Consider the following 20,254-nt stretch of genomic DNA (forward strand, 5'->3'; position numbering starts at 1 on the left):
GGGTCCCTGCTGGCTTATGTTCAGTTGCTATGGACCAACAACTCCAGGTTCTGCTCTGCCAAGCAGCTTTCTAGCCGCTCTTCCCCGAGCTTGGAGTGTTGATGGGGCTGTGGTGAGCCAACTGCAAGACCCAGCACTTGGCTTGGTTGAACATCACATCATAGACCTCGGCCCTTGGATCCAGCCTGGCCAGGTCCCTCTGCTGAGCCTTCTTGCCCTCCTCGTTGAGCAGAAATCACCCCAAAAGTCACCAATCCAGACCCGCAGCCCCAGGAAGGGCTGGATTTCGCCCCTGGACCCCAGAAGCACCGGGTGCACCTCCCACCCCAAGAAGAACTCCAACCACCACCCACACGCGGCTGGGATTTAGGAATAGGGAGAACAAGCAGGAGACCTGTCACCAGGTGCTTGGGGTGGAGGAGTGCTCAGAACATCTACAGCAACAACGTTTTTAGGGAAAAGTGGAAAAAAGGAAGTGGAGCAGGAAAATATCCAAGGACAAGTGCTTGAGATGAGGTGTCACAACACACAGACCCTCTTGGTTGTCCCAAGTGACCAACACAAACAGGGGTCACTGTGTGTCTACACCCTCCTTGAAGGTTTCTGAGACCCATTTCATCCACAACAACGAACAATCTGTGGAGTGAGGAATGTCCTCTGGGCTGGGAGAGGACAACCTGGCAAGGAGAGAGGGTTGGTGTGGAAATCCCAGTACAGGAGAACCATCCCAGAAACACGCTGCTGCCCCAACTTGGATGCCGGACTCCAGTAAGAGCTTCCCAAACCTCCAGTATCATCTTAAACAAGGTCAGAAGAAAGCCCTGTTTTAACAGTCTTCAGGGCCCAAGAATATCTTGATATGGGATGAGTTTTGGGGTCAGTGGGAGTGACTGGTTAATGTTATCCGTGGCCTCTAACTCTCCAGGACAGTGATGGGGTTACAGCCACACCGTGTGGGTCATGAGGTAAAACCAATACTCACCCTGGCACTGCATCCCTCCCGAAGGCCTCTGAGGAACAACAGAGCAGTTAAGTCACCTCTGGGTGTCTTACCAAACACAAAGTGAAGGTGAGGATAGGAGAGGGCAAGACCCTGCCTGCTCTGGGAGCCGGGCACGTCAGCACAAGGGCTCCAGGTTCCAAGGGGAAGGATGGACATCCTGTGGGAACAGCCCACAACACAGCGTTGTGCACTGCCCTGCATGGAACATGGGCCTCCCAATGCATGGCCTGAAATGGAGAGGCTGGATGACCAGCTTGGAGGAACGATGGACCAGGAAAGCAAAGCTGGCCTGAGATGTTGCTGGACTCTGCTCTGGTAAGACCCCTCCTGGAGCCCCGCATCCAGTTCTGGAGCCCTCAGCGCAGAAAGGACGTGGACCTGTTGGTGCGAGTCTAGAGGAGGCCACAGAGATGATGCGAGGGCTGGAGCACCTCCTGGAGGAGGCCAGGCTGGAAGAGTTGGGGCTGCTCAGTCTGGAGAAGAGAAGGTTGTGGGGAGACCTTAGAACAGCTTCCAGTATAGAAAGGGGCTCCAGGAAAGCTGCGGAGGGGCTTTTTACAAGGATCTGGAGTGATGGGACAAGGGGGAATGGCTTCAAATTGGAAGGGGAAAGATTTAGATTTGACATTAGGAAGAAATTCTTCATGCTGAGGCATCCAGTTCCAACCCCTGCCATGGACAGGGATACCTCCCACTGGATCAGGGACTCCAAGCCCCATTCAGCCTGGCCCTGAACACCTCCAGGGATGGGGCAGACACCACTGCTCTGGGCAGCCTGGGCCAGGGCCTCCCCACCCTCACAGGAGAATTTCCACAGCAAAACATTTCTCCCTAAGGTCTCATCTCAATCTCCCCTCTTTCAGCTCAAAATCATTCCCCTTGTCCTATTGCTGCACTTCCTGATCAAGATCCCCTCCAGAGTTTTCCTGGAGCCCCTTTCCCTACTGGAAGCTGCTCTAACGTCTCCCCAAAGCCTTCTCCAGGCTGAACAACCCCGACTCTCCCAGCCTGTCCTTGTACAGGAGGTGCTGCAGCCCTTGCATCATCTCTGTAGCCTCCTCCAGACCCCATCCAACAGCTCCATGTCCTTCCTGGGCTGAGGACTCCAGCACTGGACACAAGAACCAGGTTTGGTCTCCCCAGAGCAGAGCAGAGGGGCAGAATCCCCTCCCTGGCCCTGCTGGTCTCACAGCTTAGGTTGCAGCCCAGGTCACAGCTGGTTTCTCGCTTCAAGTGCACACTGGTGACACACATCGAGGTCCTCCCCCAGAACCCCAAGTCCTTCTCCTCATGGCTGCTCCCAATTGTCCCCCATCCATTGAAACCATGGATTGCCCCAATCCAGCTGTAGGACCTTGCCCTTGTGCATCCTTCAGAACCAAATGTGTTTCATTTTGCCAGCACCAGTGCAATATACAAGAACCTGTTTAAGCTGACATTACGATATGTGATTTGGGAATGTATTTTCCTGAATATCTAAACCTAAAACTCATGTTTTTGGGAATGGCCAGGGAACTCAAAGGTTGCTGCACAGATTGAATCTAGTGTTGAATGTCCTGGGACATTCCTGTGCCACTCTGATCCACAAGAAAACAAGGAAGCACAACCAAACTCATCATAGATCCCTCCTAAAAACAGGATAAGGAAAAAAGAAGGAGCTTATGTCTTGGAGAGGGAGTTAGGAGCCATCAGAGGGTGGCAACTACAGGTGAAGTTGAACACCTCTCCTCTATAGCAAGAGCTGGGATGATGAATGGTGGCATCACCTCACCGTTGAGACAGCACCCGTGCGGTCCTGGCCTCCCAACAGCCTGGACATACGTGGGGCAGTGGAAAAGAGGATTGGACCAGAAAAAGGGGAGCAGAAAAGCAAAGGTGGGAGAATGTCCTAGGCCAAATGGCACTGGATGTCTCAGAGGATGAAGGAGAGTGAGGAACCACCCGTGGCTCTCGCTGGCATGTCCTGTACGGAACCACTTCCACTTGGCTGCACCCTTACCTGCTCCAGCTCCTGCTCGGCGTATTTCTGCCGGCTCAGCTCGTTCTCCGTGCCCTCCCGCAGCTCTCGGAGCCGGTGCGCCTCCTGTTTGGCGATGCTGATCTCATCCTGCAGCTTCTTCTCCAGATGCACCTTCTCCACCTCTACGGAGCGATGCTCCTCTTGAGCCTTCTGCAGTCTGCAATACAGAGACAAGAATCATAGAATCACAGAATCCCTAGGTTGGAAAAAAACTTTGAGATCATCAAGTCCAACAGTAACTGTCCACTACTAAACCATCCCTGAAGGCCTCATCTACCCACCTTTTAAACCCCTCCAGGGATGGGGACTCCACCACCTCCCTGGACAGCCTCTGCCAGGGCCTGAGAACCCTTTCAGTGAGAATTTTCTTGTGATGTCCAGTCTGAACCTCCTCTGGTGCAACTTGAGACCTTGTCCTCTTGTCCTATTACCGATGACTCGGGAGAAGAGATCAACACCTACCTCACCACAACCTCCTCTCAGGCAGTTGTAGACAGTGATGAGGTCTCCCCTCAGCCTCCTCTTCTCTAGCCTCACAGCTGAAGAAGCCATGGGGCAAGGGCTGGCAATGATCTGGACCAACTCTGCTCTTATTTACTCTGTGTTGATGTCAACAGAGATCTGCATTTGGAAAGTCAAGGAGAAAGTTCTCCATGCCCAAGAAGAAACTGAATTGAATGGGGTGGTTTAGGCTGGAGGAGATGGAGGGCAGACCTCATCGCTCTCTATAACCGCCTGAAAGGGGGTTGTGGGATATGGGGGTTGGTGTCTTCTCCCTGGTAGCTGGTGACAGGACAAGGGGAAAAGATGCTCCAGGGGAGATTTAGGTTGGATATTGGGAGGAATTTCTTTACTGAAAAGGTTCTCAGGCACTGATGGAGGCTGCCCAGGGAAGCGGTGGAGTCAACATTCCTGGAGGGGTTTAAAAGACAAGTAGATGTCGTACTTGGGGACATGGTCTGGTAGTGGATTTAGCAGGGTTGGATCACAGAATCACAGAATCACAGAATAACCAGGTTGGAAGAGACCCACCAGATCATCGAGTCCAACCGTTCCTATCAAACACTAAACCATGTCCCTCAGCACCTCATCCACCCGTGCCTTAAACACCTCCAGGGAAGGTGACTCAACCACCTCCCTGGGCAGCCTGTTCCAGTGCCCAATGACCCTTTCTGTAAAGAATTTTTTCCTAACGTCTAGCCTAAACCTCCCCTGGCGGAGCTTGAGGCCATTCCCTCTTGTCCTGTCCCCCGTCACTTGGGAGAAGAGGCCAGCACCCTCCTCTCTACAACCTCCTCTCAAGTAGTTGTAGAGAGCAATGAGGTCACCCCTCAGCCTCCTCTTCTCCAGGCTAAACACCCCCAGCTCTCTCAGCCGTTCCTCATAAGACCTGTTCTCCAGCCCTTTCACTAGCTTTGTTGCTCTTCTCTGGACTCTCTCCAGAGCCTCAACATCCTTCTTATGGTGAGGGGCCCAGAACTGAACACAGTATTCGAGGAGCGGTCTCACCAGGGCCGAGTACAGAGGGAGGATAACCTCCCTGGACCTGCTGGTCACGCCGTTTCTGATACAAGCCAAGATGCCATTGGCCTTCTTGGCCACCTGGGCCCCTGCTGGCTCATGTTCAGTCGCTGTCAACCAACACCCCCAGGTCCCTCTCCTCCAGGCAGCTTTCTAGACAGACTTCTCCTAGTCTGTAGCACTGCTCAGGGTTGTTGTGCCCCAAGTGCAGGACCCACCATTTGGCCTTGTTAAACCTCATGCCGTTGGACTCAGCCCAGCGGTCCAGCCTGTTCAGATCCCTTTGCAGAGCCTCCTGACCCTCCAGCAGATCGACACTTCCACTCAGTTTAGTGTCGTCCGCAAACTTGCTAAGGGTGCACTCGATGCCTTCATCCAGGTCATTGATGAAGACATTGAACAGGGCTGGACCCAGCACTGAGCCCTGGGGAACCCCACTTGGATCGATGGTTGAACTTCAGTCACTCCTCACACGCTTCCCCTCTAAACCCTTCACCAACCTCATGGCCTCCTCTGGATGCTCTCCAGTGGCTTTAGACCCTTTGTGTACTGTGGTGCCCAAAACTGCAGCCAGTGCTTAGTGCTGGCCCAGAGCAGTGGTGGCTGCTCCATCCCTGGAGGTGTTCGAGACCAGGTTGGATGCGGCTTGAAGCGCCCTGATCCCGTGGGAGGTGTCCCTGCCCGTGGCATGGGGTGGAATGGGATGGGCTTTGAGGTCTCTTCCAACCCAAGCCATTCCATCATTCTCTGTTGCCTTCAGTACAAACAAGGACGGGAAGATCTGCCTGAGCAGGTAGGACCACCCAGATGGGATGTCTCCATACACCCCTTGCAAAAAAGCCTTCGGATTTAGACATGTCCTAACCTTGTCCGTGACAGATAAAATCAGCTGGAATTATGTATGGCAGCCCAGAGCAAGAAGAGACTGCGTGCACACACTCAGGGAGGTTCAACCAGGTAACCTGGAATCCCTCAGTCCACTGGAGGAGACACCCCCGTGGCACAGTGAGAGGCTGCAAGGCTCCCATCGTGTTTATACAACATCACCCAAGGAACAAGGGATAGGATAAGAGGGAACTGCCAACCCCACCAATAAATCATGAAGTGCCACATCATCCAAGTGCCACAGACACGCGGTTTCTGAACCCCTCCAGGGATGGGGACTCTACCACTGCCCTGGGAAGCCTCTGACAAGGCTTCACTGCTCTTTCCACGAGGAAATTTTTCCCAATATCCAATCTAAACCTCCCCTAGTGTAACTTCAGACCATTTCCTCTCATTTCATCCCTTGTTCCTTGGCAGAAGAGACCAGCACCCACCTCACTCCAATCTTCTTTTCAGGAGCTGCATAGAGAGATGAGTTCTCCCTTCAACCTACTCTTCTCCAGATTAAACACCTCCAGCTCACTCAGCTGCTCCTACAGCCCCTGCGCTTCAGACCCTTCCCCAGATCCGTTCCCTTCTCTGGACACACTCCAGATCCTCATCGTCCTTCTTGGTGGGAGGGGCCCAGAACTCAACCCAGGACCCAAGGTGCAGCCTCACCAGTGCCAGGTGGAGGGGGATGATCCCTGCCCTGCTCCTGCTGGCCGCCCCATGGCTGATCCAGGCCAGGATGCTGTTGGCCTTCTGGGCCACCTGGGCCATGTCTGGCTCATGTTCAGCTGCTGTTGACCAACACCCCCAGATCCTTCTCTGCTGGGCAGCTTTCCAGCTGCTCTTCCCCAGACCTGGAACACTGATGTGGTTGTAGTGGCCCAGGTGCAGGACCTCATCCTCCTGGTCTCCCCAAGCAGTTCTCGCTCATCCTGGACAAGCTGGAGACTAAAGGAAAGGGAAAAGCTGATCCTCAGTCACTACAAACACTAGTCCCTGTAGGACTTGTGGAGATGTTCAACATCTCAACAATGTGACTATCATCTCCGGTGGTGTCCATCATCTCTGCGATGGGAGACAATGTGTAGCCTTGCCACAGGCACACATTGCCAGCAATCAAGGAAAGAGCGAAGACACTCACTGTCCCAGCCAAGGACTCCTCTTCCTCCGCTCCTCCTCGCACGTAGATGGCCATAAAACACGATTTGACAGGCCAGTCTCCCATCAGCTGTGATGTTGGCTTTCTCCTTGGAAAAGGCTTATTTCCAATTTGCAGTTCTGCTGAAAAGCTCGAGTGTTTTTCTTCGCAACTTGAAGATAATCTTGCCAGGACATTCCAAGCTCTCTGATAAACCCACGCTCTCTGACCTGTGCCTCAGTGCTAAAGCTCTTCCAAACTAGGGCCCCAATAGTCCCAAACCACCAAAACATCTCTGTTTAAAGGAGAAATTCCCCTCTAGTGACGCAGAGAGGGAAGGAATTTAATCCTTAAGACACTCCTTAAGACATCTCTCAAGGTTCTCCAACATTGTATTTTCTGCCATTTTTTCCCTGAAGCAGAGACCCAATTTTCTTACGTTGGTTATGGATAAAACCACAGGTTTCATGTGCACTGAGGTCCACAAGGTGACAAAGTGTTTAGAGCTGCACTCATAATGAGGGCGAGAAACCGAGATCCATCTGGGGGCTTCACAGTTCAGGACATGTTCAAAACAATTGGAAGATCTTCAATCCAGATCTTCACGCAATCTTCAATCATCAGTATGATGCAAAAAGACAAGAATTTTGTATTTTAGAAGCATGGAATCGTTGAGGTTGGAAAAGACCTTTGAGATCATCAAGTCCAACCATAAACACACATTGCCAACTCCAGCACCAAACCCTATTCCTAAGCACCACATCCACACAGGTTTCAAATCCCTCCGGGGACGAGGACTCCACCACTGCCCTGAGCAGCCCCTGCAGGGCTGGACAATCCTTTCTGTGAAGGAAACAAAACATTCCAGAAAGGAAACCGAACTGCATGGGAGCACAGACTGCTGTGCTAAGCTACACACTAGTGTGCACTGGAGCCCTTCTCGGAGCAGGAGATGCCGGTGTCGGAAACCATGACTTTGCTCAAGTGGCTTCACTGCCATATTTCAGGACTGCAGGAAGATGCGTGGGGTTTTACCACCCAGGCTTTCACGTGGCCCACTGCAAGGATCAGCACCACCAGCCATGGTGGGGCCAGCAGGAGCGGGGAAGAGATCATCCCCCTGCACTTGGTGCTGAGGAGGCCACACCTCGAATCCTGGGTTCAGTACTGGGTCCCTCACACCAAGAAAGACCTAGAGGGGCTGGAGTGCATCCAGAGAAGGGAACGGAGCTGGGGAAGGGTCTGGAGCCCCAGGGTTGTGGGACCGGCTGAGGGCCCTGGGTGTGTTTAGCCTGGAGAAGAGGAGGCTGAGGGGAGACCTCATCGCTCTCCGCAGCTCCCAGAAAGGAAGATGGAGCCAGGCAGGGGTCGGGCTCTGCTCCCAAGGACCAAAGGATGGGATGGTGGGGCTGGGCTGATGGTTGGACTGGATGAACTGAGAGGGCCTTTACAACCTCAATGATACCATGATCCTAAGTACAAGTAATGACCACATTACCACCAAGAACAGGGAGCACGTGCCTCATGCCAAGCAAACACGTGTGTGTTGCATGTAGCCTGGCAAGGCTCCAGTCCCCTGCTCGAGCCATTAGGATGAGCTGGCAGGTTTGCTATGATTGCTCAAGAAGGTGCTGCCTCTGGAACTCAGCACCAGGTCGCTGCTACACAGAAGAACAACAGCGAAAAAATAAAAGCTTCCCTGAAACCTACACAAGTAACAAACCTTGCAGGAAAGACCAACAGTTGGATGCTCCAAGTGTGTGGACACACAAAACCTACCGTTCTTGAAGGTCGTGGAGCGACTGTTCAGCCCTGTGTAGCCCCTCGAGGTCTTTCATCATCTTCTTCATGTGCTCCTTCGAGTAGCGATTCTGGATGTAGGCGAACCAGCAGCCACCCACACCGATGACGATGGACACCACCAGCATGAAGTCCTTCAGGTGGTTGTGACGAGTTACTGGAAGAGAAACAGATATAATTGAACTCAAACGAATGTGACCATTAACTCAACACTTCACCCGCACCACAGCCAGACATGAGAACGTAAAATGATGTTAGAAGGAACTGTGGTCCCGGTATCACAAAAAAGATGAGCTACATTGATATTTAAAGGAAAGAAAAAAGAAGCAGCTGGACAATATTTGCTCAATTAGAGGTATTGAAGGCCAAGTTGAATGAGTCTTGGAGTGACTTGATCCAGTGGCAAGTGTCCCTGCCCCATGGCAGGGGGGTGGAACTGGATGGACTTTGAGGTTCCTTCCAATCTAACTCACCCCGTGATTCCATGATCTAACACATCACAGAAGAGTGCAATCCTTCTTGGAGAACATTCACTCGCACACTGAATGTGAAAGAAATAAACACAACTGACACGGGCCTCGCTTCCCGTTCCGCATGGATTATCACAACATCCTCTTCCTACAAAGCAGATTCTGGCATGTCTCCACAGACAGGTAGTTTGAATCCCTTTTATTTCACGTTGTGAGAAGACCACAAGGCTAACATCTTCAGATGGTGGTTTTCCCACTCACAGCTATTACAGCTTTCCTCTCCTTTCCTTGTTCCTCTGTTGCCTCCCTTGCCAGCCCCACCACTTCCCCAGCCCCACAGCATCACGCCCCACACCAAGGCCACTTTAGGAGCTGCCCACCAAAATCCCTGCCAGACCAATTTGGCTCCCAGTCCCAACACCAACTGCTCTCCACTTCACCACATCAACATGAGACACACACCCTGTCTCTTTGGCAGGTGAGGAAACTGTAGGGAGGTTTCAAGGAGGTGGTTGAGCCACCATCCCTGGAGATATTCAAAAGCCAGGTAGATGACATTCATTTGTTGACAAGTATGGTTGAACTTGGGTGATCTCAAAGTTCTCCAACCAAGTAATTGCATGAAAACTCGGATGAGGATGCAGCCTTTTCACTTCCTACAACGTCAATTGTATAAGGTTCAACCAAGCCAAGCGACAGGTCCTGCGCTTGGGCTACAACCACCCCATCAACACACCAGGCTTGGAGAAGAGCAGCTAGAAAGCTGCCCAACAGAGAAGGACCTGGCAGTGTTGGTCAACAGTGGCCGAACATGAGCCAGCAGTGGCCCAGGTGGCCAAGAAGGCCAACAGCATCCAGGCTTGGATCAGAAACAGCGTGGCCAGCAGGAGCAGGCAAGGGATCGTTCCCTGGCACTCAGCACTGGTGAAGCTGCACCTTGGGTCCTGGGTTCAGTTCTGGGCCCCTCCCTCCAAGAAAGATCTTGAGGAGCACACCCAGATAAGGGAATGGAGCTGGAGAAAGGTCTGGAGTGCAGGGATTATGGGAGCGGCTGAGGGAGCTGGGCTTGTGTAGCCTGGAGAAGGCTTGAGGGGAGACTTCATCACTATCTACAACTGCCTGAAAGGAGCTTGTGGTGAGGTGGGTGCTGGTCTGGAAACTGGGAGAAACTCCTTCATGAAAAGAGTGGTGAAGCCCTGGCAGAGGCATCACAGGGCAGTGTTGTAGTCCCCATCCCTCGAGGGGTTCAAATACCATGTAGCCGTTGCACCTGGGGACAGGGTTCAGTCAGCCCAGTAGGGCTGGGCTGATGGTTGGACTGGATGAGCTGAGAGGGCTTTTTCAACATAAATGATTCCATGATTCTAGAACTGTTCTTGCAAGACAAAGATTGACCTGAAGAATTAAAGTCTTCATTGTTAGGCAGGAATGTGTGGGTAACAAAGGTTGAATTCAGCCATGAATTCATGGCTTTTTTCCACAACTCATCTCCAAAGGGAACCAAAGGGCTCTCCAGACTGAGGGAGAAACTTGGCTGCTTTTAGCAAGGAGACTGCCTCTTCCCACCAGGAGCAATCAGCACCAGGGCTCCCATCCCTACTCTACACCTCGGTCATTCCCTCAAAGTGATTCCAAACATGCTAAATAAAAACCCAATTAATCTGAAACTTATTGCACCAATTCTTTGCATCCCTTCCTGTCCTGTGAAAGCTCTTGAGATGTTTCAGGTTCAGCCCACAGCACTGAGTGTGGCAGCTTCGGGAGCAGAAAGGTGCTCCGGCCCCTGCATCATCTCTGTGGCCTCCTCTGGACTTGCTCCAATTGCTCCACGTCCTTCCTGTGCTGAGGACACCAGAACTGGATGCAGAGTCCGGGTAGGGTCTCACCAGAGTAGAGCAGAGGGGCAGAATCCTCATCCTCGCCCTGCTGATCCCACCACTTCGGGTGCAGCCCAGCAGAACTGGGGCACGTTCAGCTCTGCTGTGATCCCTGCCCAACACCCCATGCCAAGCAGAAACAGACGGCATTTTTCATCTGTAGGGTCTGTCCGTGAGCGTTGCCTGAGCCAGGAGGGACAGGATGGGTCTCTCCCATCCTCCCCAGTACCAGTTTCTCTCTCTGAGCGCACACCAAGCCTTGTGCTCTACCAGCAGCTGGGGCACCTCTTTGGGGTGCTGCATCACCAAGACAAATCAAGATAACATATTGGCAGGGGGGTGGAATTAGAAGATCTTTAAGGTCCCTTCCAACTAAACCATTCCATGATTCTATGACTCTATAATCTTCCTACACTCAATTTTCTCACTGTTTTTTTTCACTTGTTGTACCAGAACGTGATGTATTTCAGCTCTGGACCCCCCGTACCCAACGCCCTGTGAGAGTGCAACAGCGTGGCGCCAGGGCAGAGCATTTGGAGTCCAAGCTCTGGTTGTGTGCATCCAGTTTATAGCAGCTTAAATCATCCCCTCGCCCGCCCCGGAGCTGGCACAGCCCGTTCTCCCTGCTCCGCTTGGGTGCTCCTGCTTCACCCCTTTGTTCCCAGAAAAGCTGTGGGAAAACGTAACGTAAACCAGTGGAAAAAAAAAAAAACTAGGAAAACTAGGAAAAATCTAGATGTTAGGAAGAATTTCTTCACCATGGCAGTGGTGAGACACTGGAACAGGTTGCCAAGAGAAGGTGTGGCTGCCCCATCCCTGGAGGTGTTCAAAGCCAGGTGGATGGGGCTTTGGGTAACCTGATCTAGTGGCATGTCCCTGCCCATGGCAGGGGGGTTGGAACTAGATGATCTTTAAGGTCCCTTCCAACCCTAACTATTCTATTAGTCTATGAAAAGCGATTGCTGTGCCTTTTTTCCTTTTCTTTTTGAAGAAAAGAAGGAAGAACAGACAGGACTTTGCCAAAGAGAGCGGTTGGTACATGTTGACTAGAAGACTGTTCATGTCTCACCAGGTCTGCAGCCCTGCCTCAGATTTATGAGTTAAAGAATCATAGAATCATGAGATGCTTTGGGTTGGAAGGGACCTTAAAGCCCATTCAGTTCCTGCCATGGGGTGGTTGGAATTGGAAGAAGCAAGCAAAAAAACCTGTAAAATAGCAAAAATAATTACAGGCTGGGAGAAGAACCGATTGGAGCAGGCCTGAGGAGAAGGACTTGAGGTACTGGGGGAGAAGCTCAATGTGAGCCGGCAACGTGCGCTCACAGCCCAGAAACCACCCGTGTCCTGGGCTGCATCCAAAGCCGTGGGACCAGTAGGGCCAGGGAGGGGATTCTGCCCCTCTGCTCCACTCTGGGGACACCCCACCTGGACCCTGTGTCCAGTTCTGGAGTCCTCAGCACTTCAAAGGGCATGGAGCTGTTGGAGGAAGTGCAGAGGAGGCCACAGAGACGATGTGAGGGCAATATGAGGACAGGCTGGGAGAGCTGGGGTTGTGCAGCCTGGAGAAGAGAAAGTTGCAGAGAGACCTTAGAGCAGTTTCCAGTACAGAAAGGGGCTCCAGGAAAGCTGGGGCGGGGCTTGACCAGGGAGTGCAGGGAGGGGATGAGAGGAATGGTTTTGAGCTGAAAGAGGGGAGATTGAGATGAGATCTTAGGATGAAACGTTGTCCTTTGAAGGTGGGGAGGCCCTGGCTCAGGCTGCCTAGAGAAGTGGTGGCTGCCCCATCCCTGGAGGGGTTCAAGGCCAGCCTGGATGGGGCTCATAGCCCCCTGATCCAGTGGGAGGTGTCCCTGCCCATGGAACGGGGGTCCCTTCCCACGTAACCCATTCCATGGTTCTTTGAAAAAGGAGTACAGTATAAGGGAGCTCAGATCACCTACGGGTGACAGATTCTGCCTTAAAAGCCCAGCTCATCTGCACGATGCCAGGAAGAAGCAGGTCCTGTTGGAGCAAGGTTTCTGTTTGCCTCCCAAAAGAATCACAAGGAAAACCTGAGTGAGAAGAAGAGCCAGGGGTTCCTTCAGCAGATGGTGGAGTGAGCCAGGCGGAACATACGCTGAGGGAGCTCCCTGAGATAAAGATCTGAGGACTTCGAGACTGCGACAGCAGACGCCTGTAATCGGCATCAAAGGAACCCGGTCCCTCATTCCCATCCATCCTGAACACCTTCCCACCCAGCCCACATTGCCATTCCCTTCATCCGGAGCCATGCGGTCCGTGGGCTGAGCCCTGGACTGTTCTGGTTTGAGCTGAAGCAGAACTGATTTTCATACTTGGTACAAAACTTAGGGATCATGAGGGTCAAGTGCTCTTCTTCAATGGTTGATGTCCAGTAAGGACCTTGTCCGTCCCTCTGCCTTGGATCCCAATCCGTGCCCACCCTTCTACTCCTGATCATGATCTGTGTCCAACCTTCTGCTCCAGATCCTGATCCGCACCCATCCTTCAGCCCCAGATCCCAATCTGTATCCGTCCTTCTGACCCCGATCCTGATTTGTGTCTGGCCTCCTGCCCCCGATCCCTATCTGTGTCCAACTTTCTGTCCCTGATCTTGACTTGTTTCCTTCATGCTGCCCCTGATGCCAACCTGCATTCGCCCTTCTGCCCCTGATCTGGCACCAACAGAGCTCCAGGCCCCGTGGCAGCTTCCCTCGGCACCAATGGAGCTCCAGACTCCATGGCAGCTTCCCTTGGCACTGATGGAGCCTCAGACTCCAGGGCAGCTTCCCTCAGCACCGATGGAGCCTCAGACTCCAGGGCAGCTTCCCTCAGCACCAACGGAGCCCTGGGCACCACAGCAGCTTCCCTTGGCACCGACGGAGCCCCATGGCAGCCCCATGCCCTCTCTCTGACAGATCCTGGCACCTCTCCAGCTGCTCCACATTACAACAGGAAGGACGGGAATGTTTTACCCTACAGACACAGGAGATCCCAATGGGAAGAGTGCACCTGTATCCCAGCCAGTGGCTGTCCGAGATGGAACCGCAAGCCCAGCAGGCAGGATGCCTCCTGGATAAATCCTGGACAAATGCAGCCCACTCCTGTTCTCAGGGAATGATTCCAGGGAGGATTCACCCAGGGCACAGTTCGGTGCATGCGGATCCATCCAGGCAGACACAGCTCCTCCTGAGGAGCTGCCAAAGGACTTGGTGCTCTGCTACTTACAGAGAGGGGGCCCAAACAGCACCGTGTCCAGCGCCTTCAGCTGCAGCTTCTGCCGGTGGCTGCGATCCGTCATCTTCAGAACGCTTCCCATCAAGGTGACGTTGTTCACGGCCAGCCTGCAAATACCAAGCATTAAAACGAGAAGCAGACATGGTCACCTCCCTCTGGATTAATTATGGACTGAAAATCAGTCACATGGAGCCAGCGGGGGGAGAAACGCAACAAGCAGGACCCAAACACTCCCTTCTTGGGCCATCAGGACAGAAGAAACCTCTCAAGTGTTGTCATCTCCAAGAGCTCCATGGAAGAACAGAGCAGCAGTGGCTTTGGCTTTACTGGGAGAGGCAAGGGAAAATAAGGGGTGCCTGTTTGATCCAGCCTGACAACCCCAGTGAGTGATAACCTACCAAAACTGATCTTTTTGGTGTCCTACCAATCATTTATTTTCATTTTAATCAAACCTCTACTGTGAGTCATCGATACATTATCTCAAAGACCACAGGACTATCCATCTCACTTAGAAGAACTGTGGGCACACCGTGTGCTGCCTAGGAAGCCTGGTGTTATTCCCAGTTAACCCATTCCAGTTACAACCCCCTCCTCAGGCACTCGCAGCCCAGAAACCACCCATGTCCTGAGCTGCATCCAAAGCCATGGGACCAGCAGGGTCAGGGAGGGATTTCTACCCCTCTGCTCTGCTCAGGTGAGACCGCGCCAGGAGACCTGCATCCAGTTCTGGAGTCCTCAGCACAGGAAGGACATGGAGCTGTTGGAGTTGAGTGCAGAGGCCGTGGAGATGACGCGAGGGATGGAACACCTCCCATATGAGGCCAGGCTGGGAGAGATGGGGTTGTCCACCCTGGAGAAGAGAAGGCTGAGGGGAGACTTTAGAGCAGCTTCCAGTATGGAAAGGGGCTCCAGGAAAGCTGGGGAGTCTCTTGATCAGGAAGTGCAGGGGTGGGACGAGGGGAACAGTTTTGAGCTGAAAGAGGGGAGACTGAGATGAGATCTCAGGAAGAAATGTTTCGCTGTGAGGGTGGGGAGGCCCTGGCTCAGGTTGCCCAGAGAAGTGGTGGCTGCCCCATCACTGGAGGGGTTCATGGTCACGTTGGATGTGGCTTGGAGCCCTCTGATCCAGTGGGAAGTGTCCGTGCCAATGGCAGGGGGTGGAACTGGATGGGCTTTGAGATCTCCCTGCAGCCTTCTCTTCTACCGGATGAACAACCCCAACTCTGTCCTCATACTGGAGGTGCTCTAGCACTCACATCATCCCTGTGGCCTCCTCTGGACTCGCTCCAAAAGCTCCTGTGCTGAGGACTCCAGAACTGGACGCAGGGCTCCAGGTGGGGTCTGACCAGAGTGGAGTAGAGGGGCAGAATCCCCTCCATGGCCCTTCTGGTCCCACTCTTTGGATGCAGCCCAGGACACAGTTGGTTTCTGGGCTGTGAGCACATGTTGCTGGCTCATGTAGAGCTTCTCCTCCACCACCCACCCCAAGTCCTTCTCGTCAAGGCTTCTCTCAATCATCAAACAGTCTCGGAATGGTTGGACTCAATGATCCAGTGGGTCTTTTCCAACATAGTGATTCTGTGTGATTTCAGCAAAGCTCAAGCCTCCAAAGACAACCAAAGTGGTGCAGGAATTAGACTTGGCTCTACACACATCAAGAAATTGCACATAACATTAGAAGCCACCTCAGATCTGTTTTTCTCCTCCTCCGTCCCAGAGGAACATGAGACAACGCCACAAGCACTGACCTGGGCATGGCGTGTCCGCTCAGCTGAAGCTTTCTGAAGGTCTCCTCGTACTGCGGCAGCTCCACATAGGTGATGAGCCACTGGACCACCTCATCCACCGTCCAGTTGTACACTGAGGAAAGGCCAGAAGAAGAAGGGAACTCAGTGTCCCCACCCAGCAGCTAAAATCATAAAGGCAGCAACATCAAAGCTACTTCAGCTCCTTGTGTCACCTTCATCAAAGGGAGAATGTTTGTGGAGTTCAAACACATTCCTAGCAAGCACGGAGTGACCTGGGTCAGGGACATGGAATCCCGTGGACTGTTAGACAAGAACAAGGTCCTTTTCATCAGGGAGTGCAGTCGCAGGACAAGGGGAATGGTTTTGAGCTGAAAGAGGGGAGGTTGAGATGAGATTTTAAGCAGAAATTCTTCATGATGATGATGGGGAGGCCCTGGCCTGGGGAAGCCCTGGCCCAGGTTGCCCAGGGAAGTGGTGGCTGCCCCATCCCTGGAGGTGTTCAAGGACAGGTTGGATGGACCTTGGAGCCACTGATCCAGTGGGAAGTGTCAGTGCCCATGGCAGAGGTTGGAACTGGATGGGCTTTGACATCCCTTCCAATCCAAACCATTCTACAATTCCTAGAATTGGAAGGGACCTTTGAGGTCATCAAGTCCAACCGTATCTGTCCACTACTAAATCATATCCCTAAGTACCTCATGTGCCTGTCTTTTATACACCTCCAGGGATGGTGACTCCATGACCATGAAGAGATCCCTCTGGGATTCTCCAGGCAAACCTGTAGGTCCTCGTCATTATTTTTGCTGGCCTGTTCTTACACAGACTCTGGTTCAGATTGGATATGGGGAGGAATTCCTTTGTCGAAAGGGCTGTCCAGCCCTCCCGGAGGCTGCCCAGGGCAGTGGTGGAGGCTCCATCCCTGGAGGGGTTTGAATTCTATATAGATGTGGTGCTCAGGACAGGGTTTAGTGCTGAAGTTGGCATTGTTGGGTTAAGGGTTGGACTCAATGGTATGAAAGGTCTCAGACTCAGCATAGACATGATGGATCCTACACGATGAGCCTGAGCAGTGTGTGTGAGGACTGGTGGGTTTCCAGTGGCAGCCGCTGACTGCAAAAGCTTCATGGTGGTCAGTTTTACACCATGCTTCCAGTGCACGGAAGGAAACCATGGAATGAGGCCATCAGATAAAGAAGCAGCCTCACCAGTGCTGGTGGAGGTGTTGGTCTGCTAGCAGCCTTCGGCAACATCAACAGAAGGGCCTGAGGGACAGGATGAGGGGGACCGGATTTAATCTGAAAAAGGGGAGATTTAGATGAGATCTCAGGGAGAAATTCTTTACTGTGAGGTTGGTGAGACCCTGGTCCAGGTTGCCCAGAGAAGTCTTGGGGAGGCAACACCCAAAGTGCTGGAAGATGAGAAGTGAAATCACATCATGATCTACCATCCAAATGATGTTGCCATCTCCAAACTCCCAGTAATGTCCACTGATCCTCACCATGCGTGGAAAAACGACAGAGCAGACGGGACGAGAGCTAAGCACTGAGTAAAGGAGAGAAGGACTTGAAAAGGTGGTGTCATCTCCAGGAACATCTGCAAGATGACTCACAAATGCTGGGTAGCAACGGAAAGGCAGCAACCGCCCTCACTTAATGAATCATAGAATGGTTTGGTTGGAAAGGTCCTCAAAGCCCATCCAGTTCCAGCCTTACCAGAGGCAGGGACGCCTCCCACTGGATCAGGGAGCTCTAAGCCCCATCCAGCCTGGCCTTGAACACCTCCAGGGATGGGGCAGCCACCACTTCTCTGGACAACCCTATGGAAGCTCCCTATAGTGAATGGTCACTGGATCCCAAACCATGGGAACTTGGGGCTATTTAGTCTGGAGAAGAGGAAGCTGAAAAGGAGAAAGGAGGTTGGAGCCAGATGAGGTCTGCTCTCTTCTCCCAAGGAATAAATGATGAGAGTGAACATGTATAAATTGCAACAGAGGAGGGTGAGATTGGATACTGGGACAAATTCAATCACGGAAATGATTGTGCAGCCCTGGCAGAGGCTGCCCAGGGCAGTGGTGGAACCCCCGTTCCTGGAGGGGTTCAAACAAAGTGTGGCCGTGGCACTTGGGGACAGGGTTCAGTTGACACGGTGGGGTTGGGTTCATGGTTGGACTGGATGATCTTGGAGGTCATTTCCAACCTCAACGATTCCATGATCCTACCAGTCTTAAGATTCAACACTGTCTGCAATGAAGACCAAAATCTGAGAACAATTAGTTTCATGACAAGAAAGAAAAAACAGTTTTAGAATCTCCCAGAACCAGGAGCCCTAAAAATCTGGTTGGGGAAAAAGCAGAACTGAGATCACGCCTCATCCTGACCATCCTGGACGCCCTCCTGCTGCTGGCAACATGTCCTGGGTGCGAGGTGCAGGAGAACTTGGAAGTTTATACAAGATCCAAAAGTTCCAGGAAGTTTCCTACCAGGGACTGAGGTTCCACCACCTCCCTGGGTCAACATGCGGTGATCAAGACACCAACTCGCAGCTTATTTCTCCACTGAGTACATTGACACTTCCAGTTTTAGGACTTTTCTATCTTCTTTTTACTTGATCAAGGTTTGAGGAGCTTTGCAGATCCAGCAAATTTCCCCTAGGGAAACCTCCCAGGCAACTCTGTGGAGCGTTAGGAAGCTCCTACCCCCAAAACACCATCTGGAACTGGGAATTTCAGGGACAACCTGGAACAGGACAGTATTTTGCTCCATTTAAACCCAAAATTCATAAGGGCATAGAAATGAAAATAAAATTTATGCTTTTATGGATGTACTCGGGTGCCAGCACCAACAGTTGGGAAGCATCAAGACCAACAAAATCCTGAAAGGCCATCAAAGAAAAGGAAGCTGGAAGAGCACTTGCATGGGACAGCAGAAGCAGGATAATTTTCCCAGGAACCACGGCCAAGGTCATGTGAAATCCAGCATTTATTGTTTCTGTGGGAAGCGGGTGGAGCAGGAGGTTGAATTTCACTCGTTTGGCTGCTTTTACCTTCAGATGTCTTCCAGGCCTTCCACAGATCCTCCACACTAATGAGCTTGTCCTCTCCATGGAAGGTGCTGTGCTTGACTGTTGGGTCATGGTAATTCAAGTCCTCTCTCAAGAACTACGAGAAGAATAAGCAGCGGGGTTATTCTTTGATTCAGCTTTCAGAGAGATCATGGAATCATGGAATGGTTTGGATTGGAAGGAACCTCAAAGCCCAGCCAGTTCCACACCTCCTACTGGACAGGGGGCTCCAAGCCCCATCCAACCTGGCCTTCAACACGTCCTGGGATGGGGCAGACACTGCTCCTTTAGACCATGTGGGCCAGGGGCTCCCCACCTTCACATGAGAACATTCCTTCCTAAGATCTCACCCCAATCTCCCCTCTTTCAGCTCAAAAACATTTCTGCTTGTCCCATCCCTGCACTCCCTGATCCAGAGCCCCTCCCCAGCTTTCCTAGAGCCCCTTTCTGTACTGCAAGCTGCTTTAAGGTCCCTCCACTGCCTTCTCTTCCCCAGGCTGGCCTTGTACGAAGGGTGCTCCAGCCCTGAAGGTGTCCAAGGCCAGGATGGATGGGGCTTGGAGCCCCGCGATAGAGTGGAAGGTGTCCCTGCCCATGTCAGGGAGTTGGAACTGGCTGGGCTTTGAGGTCCCTTCCAATCCAAACCATTCCATGATTCTGTTATTTCCATTACAGCTGCAGGAAATACTTTTCTTCTCTATCTGCCACTGTTCCTGGCCCCAGGCAGCAGAATCAGAGGATGACAGGAGCCAATGAACAACCCAACAACACCATAAACCTTCTTTCCTTAGGAAACCCGACTAGCAGCATCCGAGAAACATGTCCGCGTGCACCTATATCAGAGCTGCCCCAACAGTTGGAGTTACCTTTGGTGCAAGCACACAGAGCAGAAATAGGTCACTAATTAGGAGACTTCCCCATGAGGGACAGTCCTTTTGTTCAATTGAGGTCACTGGTTGCATCTTAAGCTTCATAGAAAATTCACTTCCCTATGATTTCAGGACAGCATGAAGGTGTTAGGAAAAATCAGAGAATTATGGAATCACAGAGTGGTTTCGGTTGGACACAGAAGATCCCTGGCGTGTCTTCCAACCTGGGTCATCCTTCCTTCTTATTTCCATCTCTGTGAACAAAATCTCGTGGGCAGAAGACTGTGGCATTTGGCAGGAATAGATTTATCTTAGAATCACGGAATGTTTTGGATTGGAAGGGACCTCAAAGCCCATCCAGTTCCACCACCCTACCATGAACAGGGACACCTCCCACTGATCAGAGGACTCCAAGCCCCATCCAACCTGGCCTTCAACACCTCCAGGGAAGGGGCAGCCACTGCTTCTCTGGTCAACCTGGGCCAGGGCCTCCCCACTCTCAGAATGAAGAATTTCTTCCTAATGTCTAATCTAAACCCTCCTCTTTATGATTTAAAGCCATTCCCTCTCATCTTATCACTCCAGGCCCTTGTAAAAAGTGCCTCCCCATCTTTCCTGGAGCCCCTTTCCATACTGGA

The 20,254-nt window shown here is 52.2% G+C and overlaps 1 protein-coding gene across 6 annotated transcripts in view; it reads right to left on the reverse strand.

Annotated features, from left to right (window-relative positions):
• Positions 1 to 20,254, reverse strand: part of STIM1 (stromal interaction molecule 1) — a 75,102-nt gene that overhangs the window by 25,109 nt on the left and 29,739 nt on the right. For all 6 annotated transcript variants that reach the window (XM_069881687.1, XM_069881682.1, XM_069881686.1 and 3 more), the window contains exons 3-7: positions 18,730 to 18,844; positions 15,688 to 15,799; positions 13,931 to 14,046; positions 8,338 to 8,515; positions 3,003 to 3,180 (exon numbers count right to left, since the gene is read on the reverse strand). In XM_069881687.1, coding sequence (XP_069737788.1) covers positions 3,003 to 3,180; positions 8,338 to 8,515; positions 13,931 to 14,046; positions 15,688 to 15,799; positions 18,730 to 18,844 — 699 coding nt within the window. The remainder of the gene's footprint in view (positions 1 to 3,002; positions 3,181 to 8,337; positions 8,516 to 13,930; positions 14,047 to 15,687; positions 15,800 to 18,729; positions 18,845 to 20,254) is intronic.

Source organism: Phaenicophaeus curvirostris, unplaced genomic scaffold (genome assembly GCF_032191515.1).
Source record: "Phaenicophaeus curvirostris isolate KB17595 unplaced genomic scaffold, BPBGC_Pcur_1.0 scaffold_59, whole genome shotgun sequence".
NCBI classification, from domain to species: Eukaryota; Metazoa; Chordata; class Aves; order Cuculiformes; family Cuculidae; genus Phaenicophaeus; species Phaenicophaeus curvirostris.